General features: G+C 38.1%; 1 protein-coding gene across 1 annotated transcript in view; it reads left to right on the top strand.

Moving 5' to 3' along the window:
* ATP7A (ATPase copper transporting alpha) overlaps positions 1 to 11,757 on the top strand; it is a 142,614-nt gene extending 130,857 nt beyond the window's left edge. Inside the window, exons 19-24 of the mRNA XM_060137474.1 lie at positions 2,301 to 2,447; positions 3,669 to 3,811; positions 5,048 to 5,251; positions 5,772 to 5,889; positions 7,305 to 7,407; positions 7,750 to 11,757. Of these exons, the coding sequence (XP_059993457.1) occupies positions 2,301 to 2,447; positions 3,669 to 3,811; positions 5,048 to 5,251; positions 5,772 to 5,889; positions 7,305 to 7,407; positions 7,750 to 8,026 (992 nt within the window). The 3' untranslated portion in view covers positions 8,027 to 11,757. The remainder of the gene's footprint in view (positions 1 to 2,300; positions 2,448 to 3,668; positions 3,812 to 5,047; positions 5,252 to 5,771; positions 5,890 to 7,304; positions 7,408 to 7,749) is intronic.
* The last annotated feature ends 8,522 nt before the right edge of the window (positions 11,758 to 20,279 follow it).

Here is a 20,279-nt window from a genome sequence, read left to right as displayed (position 1 = left end):
TGGGATTTTAGTCCCTGACCAGGAATCGAACCCGTGCTCCCTGCAACAGAAGCTTGGAGTCCTAACCACTGGACCACCAGGGAATTCCCCTGGATGTGAGCTGGCTGACAGATCTCGCAGATTGGAAATGGGGAATTAGGCCAAAGTTTGTGGCCTAAGCAATTTAGAAGGATGGAGTTACCATTTAAACAAGATGGAGAAGATCACAGGAGGGGCAATATTGAGGAAAAGTGATCAAGAGATCAGTTTTTGATATGTTAAGTTTGAGTGCCTGTTAGGTATTCAAGTGGAGATGTCGTATAAATGGAACTATCAAGGAGGCAGGTGGCTGCACAAGTCTGGAGTTCCAAGGAAACAAACTGGGTTGGAGATGTAGACTTGGGAGTCATCCACTTATAGATCTGTGCTGGCCAATATGGTAGCCACTAGTTACGTGTGACTATTTAAATTTAAATTAATTAAAATTTAATTTAATTTAAAATTCAGCCCTTCAGCCATACTAGTCACATTTCAGTGCTCAATAGCCTCATGTTGTTAGTGGCTACTGTATTAAACAGAGCAGATGTACAACATTTCCATCATCACAGAAAGTTCTGTTGGACAGCGCTGATATAGATGGTATTTAAAGCCATGAGACTGGATAAAATCATCAAGGAGTTGGGAATTCCCTTGTGGTCCAGTGGTTAGGGCTTGGCGCTTTCACTGCCATGGGCCTGGGTTCCATCCCTGGTCGAGGAACTAAGCTACCACAAGCCGCGAGGTGCGGCCAAAAGAAAAAAAAATCATCAAGGAGTGAGAGTAGATAGAGGGGGAATGAGATTAAACCTGAAGAGGTTTAAGGACTGAGCCCTGCAACACTACAAATTAAGAGGTCAGGGAGATGAGGAAGGATCAGCAAAGAAGACAGAAGAAGTGGTGAGTGAGGAGGTAGCTCATAAGAATGTGGTGATCTAGAAGCCAAATGAAGAAAGTATTTCAAGGCGGGAATGATCAACTGTGTTAAAATGCTACTAATAGGGCAAGTAAGATGAGGATGAAGAATTACCCATTAGATTTATTAAAGATCACTGGTGTACTGTATGAACAATTCTTTGGAGTAACAGAGACAAAAGCTGTATTTGAGTGGGTTCACAAGAGAATGGGAAGGTATGAATTGGAGGGCAGCCGATAGAGACAACACTTTTGAGAAGTTTTGCTATGAACAGAAGCAGAGAAATGGGGTAGTAGCTAGAGAGGTAAATGAGATCAAGAGAGGGTTGTTTCATTTTCTTTTTTAAAGATAGGACTATGTACAGCAGAAGTAGAAAATATGATTATGCAAGAGAGAGAGGGGAGAATTGTTGGAGAGACGTTCTAAAATAGGCAAAGGGGGACTTCCCTGGTGGGCCAGTGGTTAAGACTCCGCAATCCCGATGCAGGGGGCCTGGGCTCGATCCCTGGTCAGGGAACTAGATCCCGCATGCTGCAACTAAAGATTCTGCGTGCTGCAACGAAGATCCTGTGTGCTGCAACTAAGACCCAGCACAGCCGAATAAATAAATATAAAATAGGCAAAGGAGGGGGATCTAGTACACAAGTGGAGAAGTTGCCCTTAAATAGGAGTAGGGGCCATTTATAATAACAGAAGAGAGGCTAAATCAGTATGTACACAGTCACAGGCAGTTGGGTAGATGTGGCAATAAGAGCTTGTGGAAGTTCTCTTCTGATTGCTTTTATTTTCTTCCTGAAGTAAGAAGCAGAGTCATCATCTGGTATGAGAATGGGAGAAGAGAAGGTATAAAGTAGCCATCTAGAAGGAATGGAGAATGAATGGACTAGGGAAATGTAGTAGAATAGCCAGGCATCACTAAGGGCCCACTTAAAGTTAGTGGTCACACGTTTAAAATGAGACATCAGTATGGTTGTGTGTTCTTGTCCAACACTGATGGTTGTACTGATGCACAATAAATATTTTTAATTTAATTCAGTTGCTATGGAAGATCATAAGGAAGGGTCACATGGAAAGCGTCACCAAGAAAGTAACGTTTGAAATGGCTCTTAAAGAATATATATGATGCAGTTTGGTATTTGAAGAGGGGGGATGAGGACCTCCAGGTGGTCCTCACTCCTCATGTGCAAAGGCCCAGAGGCATGGAAGAGCAGAGTATGTTCCTTGAACATTTGGAAATCACTGTTGTAGGCTGTTTTCTACCAAAAAACCAACGTAGTGACTGTGTAAGATTAGAGAGGAAGACTGTCCCTAAAGGGTTGTTATAAATATTAAACAAGTTCACTAAATGTCATTTCTGTACTTTCTTCAGATGCTCTTAATGCTCAGCAGTACAAAGTTCTTATTGGTAACCGGGAGTGGATGATTAGAAATGGTCTTGTCATTAATAACGATGTAAACGATTCCATGACTGAACATGAGAGAAAAGGTCGGACTGCTGTATTGGTAGCAGTTGATGGTAAGGTTTTCCTTAAGTACACTATGACTCAGTGTCATGATTTCACTTGTTTTCTGTGTATTTTTGAGAGACATCTGAACTATGAGGGTTATTCAAAACCAGCCTGAATGCAAAGTAAAAATGTCAGCAATACATAATTGTTACTGATTAATTTAAAATTCTCTTGCATTTGCCTGGCTTTGTTATTTTCCTCCGTAGCCTGTGGTTTTAAAAAAAGCTAATCAAGGATTTTTTTTTAAACCTAAAAATAACATTATAGCAAAGTAAAAGAATATTCATAATCTCATCATCTAAACACAATGTCAGTTTTAATTGACATTTCTGGATATATATTCATACACATCACACAGAATTACAATATTAGTACATATACTGTTTATAAATGGGTGCATTTTATTGTATGTAAATTTTACCTCAAAGTTGAATAAAAATTTAAAATTCCTTGTACACATACTGTTTTATTTTGTCTTATCTTATTTAATAGTAAATATTTCCAATCGTATTTTAATGTGGCACCATTTGTCATACTTATACACTATGACTAACTTAATCATTCCTCTGTTGGAAATTTAAGCTACTCCTAATATTTTATTGTTGTAAGTAACACCACAGTAAACATCTTTGAGGTTTTAGGTATTTTGTTAAATTATTTCTTAGGGTACATTTCTAGCTGTGAGATTAATTAGTCAACATTTATAATCCTTGCTAAGTATGAAGGCATTATCTTACTATGGCCTTTTTAGGCCCAAGAAGAAGCAGAAAATACCATTTATTTTTATTTTTAAAATAGCTACTTGTAGTGATTTTTTCCCAGTATAAAATGCCAGTTTTGTTTCCATCCACCCCTTCACCTTAAAAAGGGTGAAGTATGAGTTTTCAGTTTCATTTGCCTTTAAATTAGCTAAAGTGTTTGGGGCTATTGGCCAATACTTCTCTAAAGAAAGAAAATAAGTATTTTAGTATCCAGTAAAGTCTCTTCAGTTTCCTATCATTACCTTCATTAGTAAGCCCTACCTCACTCTGAAATTTTCACAACCAAGTATGGAGGCTTGTTGCAGGGTTTCTGGTATAAAGTCTATGTGGTCTTGGAGATATTTTGAGTTAAGCCAAGTCCTGAACAACTTCACTTAACAAAATTCATTTCTTTCTGAAATTTTAAGTCAGAATATTATTCTGCTTTCACCATATTCCAAATTCTATCTTCTGGTGCTCCTATATTAGATGAGCTGTGCGGCTTGGTAGCTATTGCTGATACAGTGAAGCCTGAAGCAGAATTGGCAGTCCATATTCTGAAATCTATGGGCTTAGAAGTAGTTCTGATGACTGGAGACAACAGTAAAACAGCTAGATCTATTGCTTCTCAGGTAATGGGTTTACTTAGTTGTTGGGGTGGGAGTATGTGGTAACTTCTCATTCTTCACATACATTTCCTTTCTTGCCTTCAGCTGCTAAAGAAGTAATTTAACTATTATTTTCATTATCCCCGAGTAGCCATATCTGGTTCCTTAAAGAAAAATTGGCATACTATGCAGGAAGGACTTTGGGTTTTGTCTGGAACTGTTATAAGTAAAAAGCTATTTGCTTAGTTCATGGGATGCTTGAGTGACATTGTACACAGTTTCTGTTGATGCTTCCTTTGAAATGTTGCTGATAGTCTCCACCGGTGCTGCCAGCCTAAGCCAGGCTCTCATCCTCTCATGCCTAAAGTACAGCAGTAGCTCCACGCATGTTCCTCTCTAGTCCATCCTGGATACCACTGATAGAACCATCTTCCATAGCATTCTTCTGCTACTCACCCCCATATTTGCCTTCCCTCTAAAATTTTCTCATATTAGGCTTTTCTATTTTGCAATGCCTTCTCCCGTCTTCTATTAAATAATAAAGATAATATATAAATACATTCTTGTATAAAAAATACAGAAGGCTGTAAAGTAGAACGTTTAAGTCACCATTTTCCCAAGCCTCCCTGTCCAGCCCTACCCCCTTACACTTTTTCATATGGTTATATGTTCATATACAGATGTATAGTTCTGGTACTTTGAACATAAATTGGATCATTTTTGTACAACTTGTTCAGCAGTTTGCTTTCTTTCAGATAGCAATATATATGCCTTGGAGCTGTGTCCATGTCTGAACATATAAACTTATTTCATTCTTTCTACATCATTGCATTGAATTCCATAGTACGGATGCGTCACAATGTACTTAACCATTCCTCTAATAAAAAAAATAATTTATGTGGTTTTGAAAATTTTGTTTTACAAATAAGGCAGTAATATACATCCTTGGACATACTTATTTTTATACATGTACAGGTATGTCCAAAATATAGCTAGGGGTGGAATTGCTGAACCAAATGACATGCACACTTTGATAGATGCTGCCAAGTACCCTCCAAAAAGACAGTACCAACTTACACACCCACCAACAGTATATAAGAGAGCTCATTTCCCCATATCCTTACTATCCCTGGATATTATTAGTCTCTTACAATTTGGACATTTGGTAGGTGGAAACTGATGGCTCATCATTGCTGAGTTATATTTCAGGTACTCAGTAATATTTCTTGAAATGAATGGAGTTTATTTTTGCCCATGTAGGTTGGCATTACTAAGGTGTTTGCTGAAGTTCTACCTTCCCACAAGGTTGCTAAGGTGAAGCAACTCCAAGAGGAGGGGAACCGGGTAGCAATGGTAGGAGATGGAATCAATGACTCCCCAGCTCTGGCGATGGCTAATGTTGGAATTGCCATTGGCACAGGCACAGATGTAGCCATTGAAGCAGCCGATGTGGTTTTGATACGGGTAAGTCCTATGGTCTGACCTTTGAGGAGTGTGAGACTGCTCTACATGGTCAGGGATAGTGTCGTATATTGAACAAAATGATTGTGCCCTTCGAATTCCCATGCTCCTAGCCATTGAGACTGGGAGAGTTCAAGATGGAAGTATGAGAAGTCTTAGTAATTACTTCCAGACTTTCTCATTTCAGCGAAGCAAATGAGAATGACAAGCTTCTAAAGTGAAGCATTAGATTTGGGAATATACGTATGATACTCTTATCTTCAACAAATACTTGTTGAGGTTATTTTAGTGGGATTTAGTCCCTGTACCAGCATACAACCCTAAAAGTATTTTCAGAACCCTGAGAAAAATTCCTGAAAACCCCCTTCCAAGACAGCCTCAAATTTTTAGCAATATCTCAGATTTGTAGTTAATTCACATATTACCGTAAGGTACACATCATCTTCGGTATACACAGTATCAAATACAAGTTACTGGTCAAGTTACAGTCTCTTGCTAATATCACAAATATTTCTGTTCTCAGAATGATCTTCTGGATGTAGTGGCAAGTATTGATTTATCAAGGAAGACAGTCAAGAGGATTCGGATAAATTTTGTCTTTGCTCTAATTTATAATCTGATTGGAATTCCCATAGCTGCTGGTATGTGACAGTTAACTTGTATTGCTTTTTTCATGAAGTCATTAGAGGCCTACCGTATTGGAAGTTTTAGTCTTCTTATTATTAGTTTTGAGCTCAGTTTTGTATGTAGCCTGCTGGTATGGTGGGAGGTAATATTAAAATCAACAATTTAAATTTTCAGCATGTTCATTATGGCCTAGAATGTATAAGCCTTCTGATAGGTTTATTTTATTTTTACCTTATTTTTACCTTCAACTTTGTATTTTGAAATTTTCAAATGTACATAAACAAGGAGAAAAATGATACAATAAAACAAAATACCCTTCACCGAAATTCAACAGTTAATAATATTTTGCCACATTGCTTCATCTTTTTCTCCATATACTCTCACACACGTACGTACTTATTTGCTTACTCATTTAGTTTTTGCTGAAGAGAATAAATTTAGCTTTAATCTCACTACCCGAATACAACTACTATTGGTATTTTAGTATACATCTTTCTGATCTTTTTTAGTCTGTATTGGTTTTTGTCTTGTTTCATTGTTGTAATTATAGCATGCAGAGAATTTTCTTAATGTTCTAATAGCCAACAGTTTTTTTTAAAGTTTGGGAACCAGATGTGAGAAAGACAGAGAGAGAAATTGAACAAAGGAATACGACCAAGAAAAGGCAGTTTAGAATTATTTAATAAGCATCCGATCATCCCCATTACTTAGGGGCTTGGTAGATGTTAGTATTAGTAATAACATAAGAAAAATAGTTATCACTTTCTTCTTGTTCTCTCTGGTTTTAGAGCCAAAGAAGGACATGAGATAACATGAGAACAATTACAAAACTGTTTATCAACAGGGACACACAGATGGAGAGACAAAGAGTAAAAGAACAAAGTCCAGAGAGATTAATTCATGGAGCAAGTTATTTTTAAAAAATTATACAAGTAATATACGGTCACTGTATAAAAAGTAGAAAAAATACAGATAAGCACATAAAAATTACAAGTACAGTAAGTCTATCTCATCCCCATCATATGCACAAATTTTAAAATGTCTGTCAAAACCAAGTGTGGATGAGTTTGTAGAATATGAACTCTCATACACCATTGGAGGGTTTGTGATCTGGTACAGCCACTTTGGAGAGCAACTGAGAAATATCTACCTAAAGTTGAAGGTGTGCCTATGTTATAATCTAGCTGTTTCACCTCTAGGTATATACCCTAGGGAAATTCTCAAGCACATGCACAGGGCGGCATGTACAAGAATGTTCACAGCAACACTCTATTAGTGAAAAATTGGCAACGACATAAATCTCTACCAACAGGAGGATAAATTGCTGAATAAATATCAAAGAAGGAAATTATTTGTATATATGTATTAGGAACACAGTGGTAATCTGTTTAGTACTGTTTGGTCTAACTAATCCAAAATTGTTTTCTAGGAGTTTTTATGCCCATTGGTTTGGTTTTGCAGCCCTGGATGGGATCTGCTGCAATGGCTGCTTCATCTGTTTCAGTAGTACTGTCTTCACTCCTCCTTAAACTGTAAGTATGATAGCTCGCTCACGCTTCTCACCCACAGTCAGTCTTGCTAGGTTTTATTCTTGTATTGGTCAATGATAAGCCCAAACTGTTCTTAATAATAAATGTTAACTACATAATTATCACCTTATGTAGTATATACAGAGCAACCACAAGCACTGAGTGGGGTAAAATCTAGTACACTGGCTCTCAGAAGTAGGATTTCTGATCATGTGACCTCACACAACTCCTTTTGACCACCTTTATACATTTCAAACCAGGTTAATCTCTTTTCATTTTTGAATGTAACAAGCGGATAGTTCGCGTTTGATTATTTCAAACTAGTATACTTTTGCATCTTTTCAGTTACAGGAAACCAACTTATGAGAATTATGAACTACATGCCCGAGGCCAGATGGGACAGAAAAGTCCTTCAGAAATAAGTGTTCATGTTGGAATAGATGATACCTCAAGAAATTCTCCTAAACTGGGTTTGCTGGACCGGATTGTTAATTACAGCAGAGCCTCCATAAACTCACTGCTGTCTGATAAACGATCACTGAACAGTGTTGGTACTAGTGAACCTGACAAGCACTCACTCCTGGTGGGAGACTGCAGGGAAGATGACGACAGTGCGTTGTAACAGGCCACAGAGAGTGCTGCTAGATGATGTTGTTCTGCACTGACACAGCATTCATGGTCACCTTAGCTTTTTAAAATATTGCAGGGCTTTATGTTGGTCTCATGCTCTTATGTTAGGGAATCTATTTGAATTGCATTTGTCTAATGGCAAAAATATCTTTTTCAGGGCATCAGCTTGGAACCTAGCTTTATTGAAAATGAATTTCCAGTATTTTTTGTTTTCACTAGCAACAGATAAGGTAGACCAGGGAGGTTTACAAGTCCTACAACTGAAGATTACTGAATTGCTGCTAAGGTCATAGAAAATTTTTATTTGACCCAAAAAAAAAGTTCAAGAAAAGATCATTGAAAATTTGAAGATTTGAGCGCATAATCTTGAGGAGATTCTCGAGCCCTCCTCCCTGCTAGATTGGGGAGTAATGGCTTTCAAAGCACTGTATAAAGAATCCTGTTTTAGAAGCAAAATAGTAGAAACTGTTTAAAAATAGACAGGCCTATTTATTACAGGCTTTCTTTCCCCCTTCTTCTCCCTGCATCTTTGTCTTTGCCGTTGCTTTCTTTTTTTTTTTTTACAGCTTTATTGGAGTATAATTGCTTTATAATGGTGTGTTAGTTTCTGCTTTATAACAAAGTGAATCAGTTATACATATACATATGTTCCCATATCTCTTCCCTCTTGCGTCTCCCTCCCTCCCACCCTCCCTATCCCACCCCTCTAGGTGGTCACAAAGCCGTCGCTTTCTTAGATGCCCCAATGTGTTTTCTTTTATTAGGTTCTTTCAAGTGAGCTAAGTGTAGGTGATTTTTCATTGACAAAAATAACTGACAACTTTTCCAGTAACTTGTTTGTTTCTTTATCTTGTAGCTCAAAAGACTTTCAGGACCTATATGGTTCCCTGCTTCCCACCTTTCCATTGTTGTAAAAAATATATCAGATTCCTCCTTCAGTGACTCCCTAGCTCTGTGCAAGCTTTCAGTTCACTCCTGCTGGGTTCAGCTATAAGTTGTTCTTAGTATCATCTATCAGCCTCAGTTCAGAAACTTAAGATTTTGAGCCACTTCTACAATTGATTTTTTTCCAAAGATTGACACTACCATGTTTAACATGTACCGGTCATATAAAATTACCTGGATTCACTAAATTTGTCCTTTTCTGGAGAGAATGCAAGACATTAGCTGATATTTATAATTTAATAGATTTTAATTGTCTTTTATTGTTTTAGATAATCTCTCAAAATGACTTTAAAATAATGCTATTACACAAAGCCACTTTTACCAAGAAATACAGTAAATTGTAATACAGAAATGAGAATTTCCCTAGGTTGTGATACCTTTTAGCTAAATCTATATTTTTCTCTAGTTTAAAACATTTGCACTTGCTAGTTAGTGTGGTTGGCATATTCACGGGCTTGTTCTCATCAACATATAAATTTAGAAATCCCCCTGTGAGTGCCTGGGAGTTAATACACTGGTCAGAGATCTGGTACTTGTATCACTATTTAAATTAACTTGTTAACTGCAAGGTGGATTTCAGATGCAGAATATGTAAGTGAAGAAAACTCATACGTAAATTCCTAACATCTATTCCCATTGTCATATGTAAAGCTGCTAGCACAATTCCTAGCACATAGGATTTGTGCTCAGTAAATGTTAGTTCTTATTTCCCCTTGAGGTCAGTGATAAATATCAAAAATCGCTTTTACAGAGCAGAGTCTAAAATCAGGTGGGAGTGGGGGATGGGGTTCTTCCCTCCTTTCCAACTTCCTTTTTCTCTTGTTCTTTCATATGCACTCAAAAAAGTTTACAACATAATTCCATGCTGACTTTTCAGATTTGGAAAAGATTTCATTTTTATCTCAGCTATCTTAAAGACAGAGCTGAAACTTGATGAAGGTGCTATTAATCTAGAAAAGCAAACCAATTTTAATGAAATATGAATGAGTTTGTAGGTCTAGGCTCTTTTTTAGACCAATGCCTGTGCCATCTTCCATGCTTTCAATTTGAATTTTAATATTTGTTTTTTATTTTAATTCCAGTGGCCCGTCATACCACAACTTGTTTCTTCTAGAAGAAATAGCTAATATGGCAAAGGTATAATATAGACTTTTGAAAAAGAAACACTTTTCTCTGTGTCTCTCTCTCTCCCTCCCTCCCTTCCTCCCCCTCCCCCTTCCCCTCACTTTCACTCTTCTATCTCTCTGAAGCACTTGAACATAGCCAGTTACTACTTTTATTATTCTGTGTGTGTTAGAGTTGTCCACTTGGCCTCACATGCCAAGGGATCCACATGTCATAGGGCAATGAGAAGAGCAGCCTATATAATCTGGGAAAAATCAAGGATGTAATTTCAGCCCTTAGTACAGGAACAGAAAACATGCTGTTTATAAAGAATCCTGCTTTAAATATCTATAGCCATCTTTGAATTCTCTACCACAAGTCTCTTGCAATTCTGAACTCCCATTAGCTTCATAGAGCAGCTGTAGTCACTGGGAGAGAGACATATGGAGGAGATCAAAAACACTGCTTTCAGTTAGTAACTAGCTTTAAGTAATTAGTTACTAGTGAGAACAAATTTTATAAATGTGTGTGTATGCATCTGTGTTTATTCATATAATACATATATACATATATTACCCATATAGAAGGAAAATGGATTTATATTTGAATTTGATATTAGAATATTTGAAGTTCTTTATTTGTTGTTCCTTTGTCACTCTTTTGTATTCACTCAGCAACCACGCCCTCAGTCTGAAGATAACAAGGATGTTTTAATATCCAGTGCTGGTTCAGACTCAGCTAAGGGGCACCTTTTATCTTAAATATCCAAAGATGCCTTTTAAATTTCAACGGTTAAAACATAACTGTTTAGTGTTATAGTCTAAAGAAGTATGGTTGTCAGTTGTGAAAATAGAAATGTTATTTTTCATAGTTTAGTATCAACGTTTTAGGTGTTAGATTTGATGCCTTGTGAACAAATAATTTTATATTGTGCTTCAAATTTTTAAAAGTTATTCTTTTATTGAATGTATTCTTTGTTCAAAATGCTTAAATAGCATTGTAGGCAAGATGTTTCCAAACATTTAAGTGTGCGTATCTTTTATGTACACAGCTGAAAATCAAGAATGTATGTTCATTGAGAATTTTTTCCACTACTTATGGATCTTGCTTTAAAATTATTTTTCTTAGTATTTATTTTACTCTATTTTATTATTTTCTTTGGCTGAGGCATCTGGTTACTGGTTGTTTTAATAAGGTAAAAACATTCCTGGAATCACTCCTTTTGGATATTTTTGTTTCTTTTCTCTATTTTTAAAATATTATTTTACCAAATATAAAAAAATGCAGATTCGTGCCAAATTATTAGCTATTTTTACGCTAACTTTCTGTAGTCCTTCTGAAAGTTTATCTGGTATGAGTAACCAGATAAAGCACAAAAGCATGAATTCTTGTTCTTCAATTAAAAGAGCTTCTCTAATGGCACTGATAGTAAATGCCTTTTGTAGCCAAAACCAGGCGTCTCAAACTTATGCTTTTAGTTAAAGAAGTGTTTAACTAACCATTGTTGAACATTGATTGTTTGATACCCAAAACAGCAGTGGACGATGTTGTGCAATAATCATCTACTATAGTCAAGATATTCAGTAGTTTGTTTTTCCATAAGCATGTAATTGAACATATATCTGCCAAGGATGTGCCTTCAACTTTATAATTATAGTATTGTAAAAAAAATGATTTTTTTTGTCAGTGTCTCTTTTGTTAAATCATCCAACTCCTCTACCAGCAGTTCCAAACTACCCTGTGTTTTTAGGTGTTGTGTTCTGTTTTATTTTGTTTGTTTTTTAAAATCAAGGGTGGGGCAGGATTGGAGGCAGCACCACACATTCACTAAGAGTGGGAGGGAAGAAATCTATTTTCCTTCAGACTTCACCTGCTGGATCTTTTAGTGCGGATGAGAAACAAAGGAATATAATTGTCCTCCTTTCCTTTATAGTCTATAATACGTTCTTTATAGATTGTCTACCCCAAATGAGCTAAATGGAGACAAGAGCTTTTCTTGCCTTTGGGGAGCCATATACAGTGTGTATGAGGATCCCACCCAAAATGCATCCCCGTACCCAAACACTGCTTCAAGTTAAGGAAAGGGTTTTAAACCTATTTGTAAGGAAAAACGAAGTTTTACTTCCCTCCCAAACTTTGGGATTATTCAGGGTATTGAAATAGGATTAGAAATGGAAATATAATAGTAAAATCACTGAGGTATCCACTTAGCTGGCCAGCCTCCCTTTCCTATTGGCGCCTTGACTAACCTCTGAGAAGGACGTACAGTGATGGTGACATCCCAGGTGAGGTTTCAAAACCTTCCAGACGAAAACTAAACAAAAAGCCAGAAACCTTCCAGTTGGGGAAGGCTTTAAAGGCCTTGCTAAGATTCAAATAGAGATGAGAGAGGTGAGGCTGCCTCTTTCACAAATTTCACCTCAGGCCAGCCAGCCCTACTTGCTTAACAGCTTCATTTTCATAGATGTGACCACTAGTTGTGGAAATGAGTTATGAGTAAGGTATGAAAGGCAAGGCTCTTGAGGACAAGGTTTAAGTGAAATTGCTAGTATAAATAGGATCTCATGCAATTTAAGAAATCTGAAAACTTCCATGCAGGCAGTTCTCTCTGTGGAGAAGTTTGAAATAGGCTGAGTCGTCTTTGGCATATTGTACCTGTTGTCCTCGAATGGCCCCCAGCTTTTCATTATCAGCACCCTTCCCCCAGCCCCCAGGCCTGTCTGTAAACTGAAGTGCTGCCATTACTTCAACATTACTTGCTTCACCCTCACCCAATCAAAACTTCAATTTCTTCATTGCAGTTATTATCACCACATAATAAAAAACTGAGATTAATCCATCCTAAAGTACCAGTGACCTTTAGATCTAGCCAGAAGTACTAGCAATTACTTGAAAAGATTATTTTTTAAATCCAAATAACTTTATAACTATTGAAATGAAAAACAACAGGCCATGTGGAAGAGGTTATTTGGTAGAGCCCAGGATCAGCCCTCCTAAGCTCTTCCTTGCAGCTTTTTACCTTCCACTGTCGCATCCACCATTTCTTTAAAAGCACCGCATCTCCATAGTGATGGAAAGAGCAATGATTTTGGAGCCCACCAGACCTATCTGCAAAATTCCAGTTCTGCCACATACCAGCTGGTGACTATATTAGTTTCCTATTGCTGCTGTAACAGATTACAACAAACTTCATATCCTTTTCTTAAATTTAATTTTTATTTTATATTGGAGTATAGTTGGTTTACAGTGTTGTATTAGTTTCAGGTGTACAGTAAAGTGATTCAGTTACACATATACATGTATCCATTCCTTTTAAGATTCTTTTCCATTGTAAGTTATTACAGAGTATTAAGTATATTTTTCTGTGGTATACAGTAGGGCCTTGTTGGTTATCTGTTTTATATGTAGTAATGTGTATATGTTAATCTCATATTCCTGATTTATCCCTCCCCTGCCCTTTCCTCTTTGGTAACCATAAATTTGTTTTCTATGTCTCCCCTGCCCTTTCCTCTTTGGTAACCAAAAATTGGTTTTCTATGTCTGTGGGTCTGTTTCTGTTTTGTAAATAAGTTCATTTGCATCATTTTTTTAAGATTCCACATATAAGTGATATCATATGATACTTATCCTTCTCTGTCTGGTTTACTCCACTCAGTATGATAATCTCTAGGCCCATCGATGTTGCTGCAAATGGCATTATTTCATTCTTTTTTTTTATCAGTATGTAAGTATCGGGCTGATAAAAACAACTTAAGATTTTAAAGAATTTTTCAGTTGTTTGCATATGTACATATACACATAGATGTTTGCATATTATATACACACACACATACATTATATGTTATATATTGGTTTAAACTCCAGTTAATATAAACTCCTTCCAGCTATGCTAACTAATTCTTTTTCATTTTTGAATTTTATTTATTTTTTATACAGCAGGTTCTTATTAGTTATCCATTTTATACATATTAGTGTATATATGTCAATCCCAATCTCCCAATTCATCACACCACCACCACCACCACCCGCTGCTTTCCCCCCTTGGTGTCCATATGTTTGTTCTCTACACGTGTGTCTCAATTTCTGCCCTGCAAACCGGTTCATCTCTACCATTTTTCTAGGTTCCACATATATGCGTTAATATACGATATTTGTTTTTCTCTTTCTGACTTACTTCACTCTGTATGACAGTCTCTAGATGGGTGATCCCTTCTTGAGACGTGTGTTTCAATTGCTATGGAAAGAGTTGCACTAATTTTTCCTATAGAATCTTACAGTGCCTATTAACCATTGATAGGAAGAGGTGGAAGGTCATTCTTCCAGCCTCATATAACAATAGAGGTATGTCTACAATCTACAAAGTAATAATAGCATCATTTGTTTATCATGACACAGTTCCATTAGGCAAAATATATCGCAGGAAAAGATCCCAAAGCAGCTTTGGTACTATGGGTTTAAGTAGGGCAATTGCAACAAGAGTACCCCCAAACTTCTTGACTATAATTTCGAACTATTAGGGCTTTTTGTAGATATCAAGGAAGCAACAGCAGACTGATTGGCTTAGTGTCCAGCAATCATGGATGCGGCAGCATAAATGATCATAGCATTGAATTTAGCGTGGTGATTACACATCAAAGTATCATACCAATGTTGAGAGAAGAAATATGGAATATGTAACTAAATGCATACTTATTTTCAGCTAGATCTTATTTTTCATTTTTTTCCCCAAAGGTCAAGGTTTATTTATTATTTTTTAAATTTTTGAATGTTATTTAATTTATTTTTTTATACAGCAGGTTCTTTTTAGTTATCCATTTTATACACATTAGTGTATATATGTCAATCCCAATCTCCCACTTCATCACACCACCACCACCACCACCCCGCCACCACCTTCCCCCCTTGGTGTCCAAACGTTTGTTCTCTACATCTGACCACAGTGCTCAGACACAGCTAGGATCTAGATGAAGAGGAAGCGCACCAGTTCCAGTGAGGAAAACGGGGAAGAGAGGGCTCCCTACCAATCCACACATGCAATTCCAGGCATTGGCTGGAGTTGCTGCCAACAAAGGGCTGGAACCAGCTGAGCAGCCCCAAGAGCTCCCAGGGAGCAAAGAAATCTGGAGGAGCTTGTGATGGGAAAAAGGTGAAATCTTCTCACTGAAAACCTGTTTGTTTCACAACACATGCCAAGCAGGATTTGAAACTCCCTCAGTTATTTCTAGATCTTGGCTATTGTGAATAGTGCTGCAATGAACGTGGGGGTGCATATATTTCTTCCCATAATTCCTTGTATATTGCTGGGATGCAGTCAAGGGTCAAAGGAAACAACATACCTGTGAGAAGCTCTTGGTACATGTTCCTGCTGCTCATCTTTCTGTAGTCGATTTCTCTAAAATTAAAAAAACTGCTCTCTTGTGAATCTTAAAAACCTCAAGATGGGGCTTCCCTGGTGGTGCAGTGGTTGAGAGTCCCCCTGCCGATGCAGGGGACACGGGTTCGTGCCCCGGTCCGGGAAGATCCCACATGCCGCGGAGCGGCTAGGCCCATGAGCCGTGGCCTTTGAGCCTGCACGTCCGGAGCCTGTGCTCCGTAAAGGGAGAGGCCACAACAGTGAGAGGCCCGCGAACCGCAAATAAATAAATAAATAAATAAAAACCTCAAGATGATTACTGAGATCTTAGGACATGTGACCAAAAGCAGAAAACATTTTCTTCCTCTTCGGATCTCATCTCTCTTTCTTTTTCTTTTTTTTTTTTTTTTTTGCATCCCAGCAATATACAAGGAATTATGGGAAGAAATCCTTTCCCAGAATGGTAGCAAGAGATAGACGGCATTATTAGAGACTGAGGGCTCAAGAAAATAACGTTTTCTTAAAGTAATTCATTCACAAATTCCACCATAGACAGTGGTATTATTACGTGGAGGTGGCATAGCATTTCTTTTCATATCACCCAACAAGCCTTATTCCCTACTGCTTACACCTTTCTACCTGTACCCAATGACCTAAGAGCCTCTAAGAATTTGGGATCTGAAGAAATATCTGCACCCCCATGTTCATTGCAGCACTATTCACAATAGCCAAGATCTAGAAATAACCTAAGTGTCCAACAGCAGATGAATGGTTAAAGAAAATGCGGTATGTATACGCATGGAATAAAACTCAGCCATAAATAATAGGGAGATCTTGCCACTTGCAACAACATGGATAGACATTGAGGGCTTTATGCTAAGTGGAATAAGTCAGACAGAGACAGACAAGTACTATATGAGCTTGCTTATATGTGGAATCTAACAAAAACAAACTAATAGAAACAGAGATCAGATTTGTGGTTGCCAGGGGCAGGGGGTGGGGGAGAGGAATTGGGCGAAGGTGGTCAAAAGGTACAAACTTCCAGTTATAAGTTCTGGGGATCTAATGTACAGCATGGTGACTATAGCTAAAAGTACTGTTTTGTATATTTGAAAGTTGCTAAGAGAGAGGTCTGAACAGTTCTCATCACAAGGAAAAAAAAATTTGTAACTATGTGAGGTGATGGATGTTAGCTAAATTTATTGTGGTAATCATTTTGCAGCATAGACAAATATCACATCATTGTGTTGTACACCTTAATCTTACACAATGTTATATGTCAATTATATCACAATAAAACTGGAAAAAGAAAAGAATTTGGGATCCCCAAGTACATCCTAAATTAGGTGCTGCTATGACTGCTGGGCAGAATATGCTGTGCAAAGTATCATAGTGCTTTAAAAATGCACTTCTGCTCTCAGTCTAATAAACTCTCTAAGATAACATATTTAAGTTTAGAGCTAATTTTCATTTTGACCACCGCAGTGATTCTTTTTTTTTTTAAAGCATTTATTGTATGTTTGTTTCCATTTCTTTATAGCAAGTTGGATATTTTTTTTAATTAAAAAAAAATTTTTTTTTGCTGCATTGGATCTTTGTTGCTGCGTGCAGGCTTTCTCTAGTTGTGGTGAGCGGGGGTTACTCTTCATTGCGGAGCACGGGTTCTGGGTGCACGGGCTTCAGTAATTGTGACACGCGGGCTCAGTAGTTGTGGTGCACGAGCTTAGCTGCTCCGCGGCATGTGGGATCTTCCCAGACCAGGGCTCGAACCCGTGTCCCCTACATTGGCAGGTGGATTCTTAACCACTGTGCCACCAGGGAAGCCCCGCAGTGATTCTTTTTTTTTTCTTTTAGTATCTTTATTGGCACATAATTGCTTTATAACATTGTGTTAGTTTCTGCTGTACAACAAAGTGAATCAGCTCTATGTATACATATATCCCCATATCCCCTCCCTCTTGAGCCTCCCTCCCACCCTCCTTATCCCACCCCTCTAGGTGGTCACAAAGCACCGAGCTGATCTCCCTGTGCTATGCATCAGCTTCCCACTAGCCATCCATTTTACATTTGGTAGTGTATATATGTCAATGCTACTCTCTCACTCTGTCCCACTTCCCCTTGCCCCACTGTGTCCTCAGGTCCATTCTGTACATCCCGCAGTGATTCTTGATTGGGTTTCACCACACCTCAGAAGTACCAAGAGTAAGCAGTTAGAAGGACGGAGGAGAATCCTAGATAGCACTCTGAGCCCACATTACCCACAGTCCCTGCAGTAGCACTTGGGGAGAAGACGTCAAGATCTCTGTTTGCATCACCTGTGCTGAGGTGGTAACAGCACTGGATTGGAGGTGAAGAGACCTGGATTTGTTTTATTTATTTATTTATTGAAGTATAGTTGATTTATATCATTGTGTTAGTTTCTGGAGTACAGCAAAGGGAGTCAGTTATACATGTATATATATATATATATATATATATTCTTTTTAATATTCTCTTCCATTACAGGTTATTACAAGATATTGAATATAGTTCCCTGTGCTATACAGTAGAACCTTGTTGTTTATCTATTTTATATATAGTAGTTTGTATCTGCTAATCCCAAACTCCTAATTTATCCCTCCCCCCTTCCCCTTTGATCACCCTAAGGTTGCTTTCTATGTCTGTGAGTTTCTTTCTGTTTCGTAAATAAGTTCATTTGTATCATTTTTTTAGATTCCACATATAAGTGATATCATATGATATTTGTCTTTCTCTGTCTGACTTACTTCACTTAGTATGATAATCTCTAGGTCCATCCATGTTGCTGCAAATGACATTATTTCATTCTTTTTTATGGCTGACTAGTATTTCATTGTATATGTATATATATATATATTTTATATATATATATATATATATATCACATCTTCTTCATCCATTCATCTGTTGATGGACATTTAGGTTGTTTCCATGTCTTGGCTATTGTGAATAGTGCTGCTATGAACATTGGGGTGCATGTATATTTTTGAATTAGAGTTTTCTCCAGATATATGCCCAGGAGTGGGATTGCAGGATCATATGGTAATTCTAGTTCAGCTTTTTAAAGGAACCTCCATACTGTTCTCCATAGTGGCTGCACCAATTTACATTCCCAACAGTGTAGGAAGGAGGGTTGTCTTTTCTCCACACCAAGAGGCCTGGATTTGAATCTCAATCATACATAACCATTTACTAGCTGAGTGCAAAGTCATGCTACTTGTCTGGGCCTCCTTCCTCTTCTGTAAAACTTCACAGAGAATTATGTGACAGGATAGTAAATTGGAAAGTGCTAAGTAATTCCAAGGTGTCTTTTCTGGGCATCAAGCCCAAAGACCCCTCAGACTAGAGCATGCACTGTGGATCACCTCCTCTCTCATCTCCCCTATCCTCAGCTGAATTTTCAAATAATAGCACTGTCAAGAAACTTCCAAGAGTAGAAATAAAAACATCCACTCTTCCCAATTTCACAGAGAAAGCATAGAATATTAACAAAATAATAGTAATAACAAGCTATGAACACTTTAATTTGTGGCAAACTTTCAATCAAGACTGTTAAAGTGCCTTTTTGCAGATGATGTGGAGTGTTATTTGAAGGAGTGTCATACTCTCAGGTTCTGTGTGAGTCATGAAACCGTGTTTTCTAAAAACCCTCACCAGGACTTTCTCCACATGTTACAGGGAAATGTCCTTTAGTCCCTACCCCCTTATACAAGCTTAGGAATGTCTCTGAAGGACACGGTGGTGAAACACAATGTGGTCATCAGCCTTGGAAAAGAACCTCAAGGGTCCTCCTGAGGTATGATAACCCTTGTAAATGTGACAAGATTTGTCTTCTGTTCTCGGAGTTACACATATCTCCTGCTGGGAAATGTCTTGATTTGGGCGCTGACATATTTGCACTGAGTCTCAGGTCCCCAAGTTGCACTCTGTATTAGGTGGACCCCCACAAGACAGCGACGTCCGAGACTGCTGTTCCCTGCTGGGTCAGTCCTGCCTTTCAGGGTCCAGGCGTCGTTGGGGGGAAATTTTACATTATGAAGCAGGTGGCTTGAGGTGCGTGCATGTGTGTCACTCTCTTCTTAGCCTAGGAGACCTTGGCAGGGTTGTGAGCTGATTGTTTCTGCAGTGATACACAGGGTAAGTAGAGATTGACTTGATAACTGCAGGTTGGGGCTGGTTCCATTTTCCTCAGCAATTATTTGGTGCAGGGGTAAACTGAGGAAGAGGCCATGGGAATTTTTTGATATAGAGGCCAAACTCAGATAAGCAGGCAATGACAGTTGTTCACAGACTGTGGTCCCTGGACCAGTAACCTAAACACTACCTAGGAACTTGGGAAAAATTCAAATTCTTGGGCCCCTCTCCAGACCAAATGAATCTAAAACTCTGGCGGTGGGGCCCAGCAATCTATATTTTGAAATGCCTTTCAGGTGATTCAGACTCATGTTCAAACTTGAGAACTACTGGATTAAGGGCTTCTCATCTCTGGCTGCACACCTGAGGCATTTGTTTAAAATACAGATTCTGGAGTGGGGCCCAGGAAATCCCTGTTTTTAATCCCTATGTGATACTGTTGCTCAGGCAGGATTGAGAACCACAAGTGCATTCTATCCATAGGAACAAGTTTCTCAGACTGTGCTGAGTTTTTGTCACGGGCTTTCCAGTCCATCGTCTGGACTATAGGTTGTAGTTTTAGGATTAGATGGTATTTTCTGGCTTAGGGCCTGTCTCTGTGATGGAATCAAGGCCTAGGCAGAGAGTGATGCCTGTGTTTCTTGGTAGGGAAGCTAGAGTGCCTCTGCCTATTGGTCCCCTCTCTCCTCCC

This window comes from Lagenorhynchus albirostris, chromosome X, assembly GCF_949774975.1.
Source record: "Lagenorhynchus albirostris chromosome X, mLagAlb1.1, whole genome shotgun sequence".
NCBI lineage: Eukaryota > Metazoa > Chordata > Mammalia > Artiodactyla > Delphinidae > Lagenorhynchus > Lagenorhynchus albirostris.
This window is presented reverse-complemented; position numbering and strand designations above follow the sequence as displayed.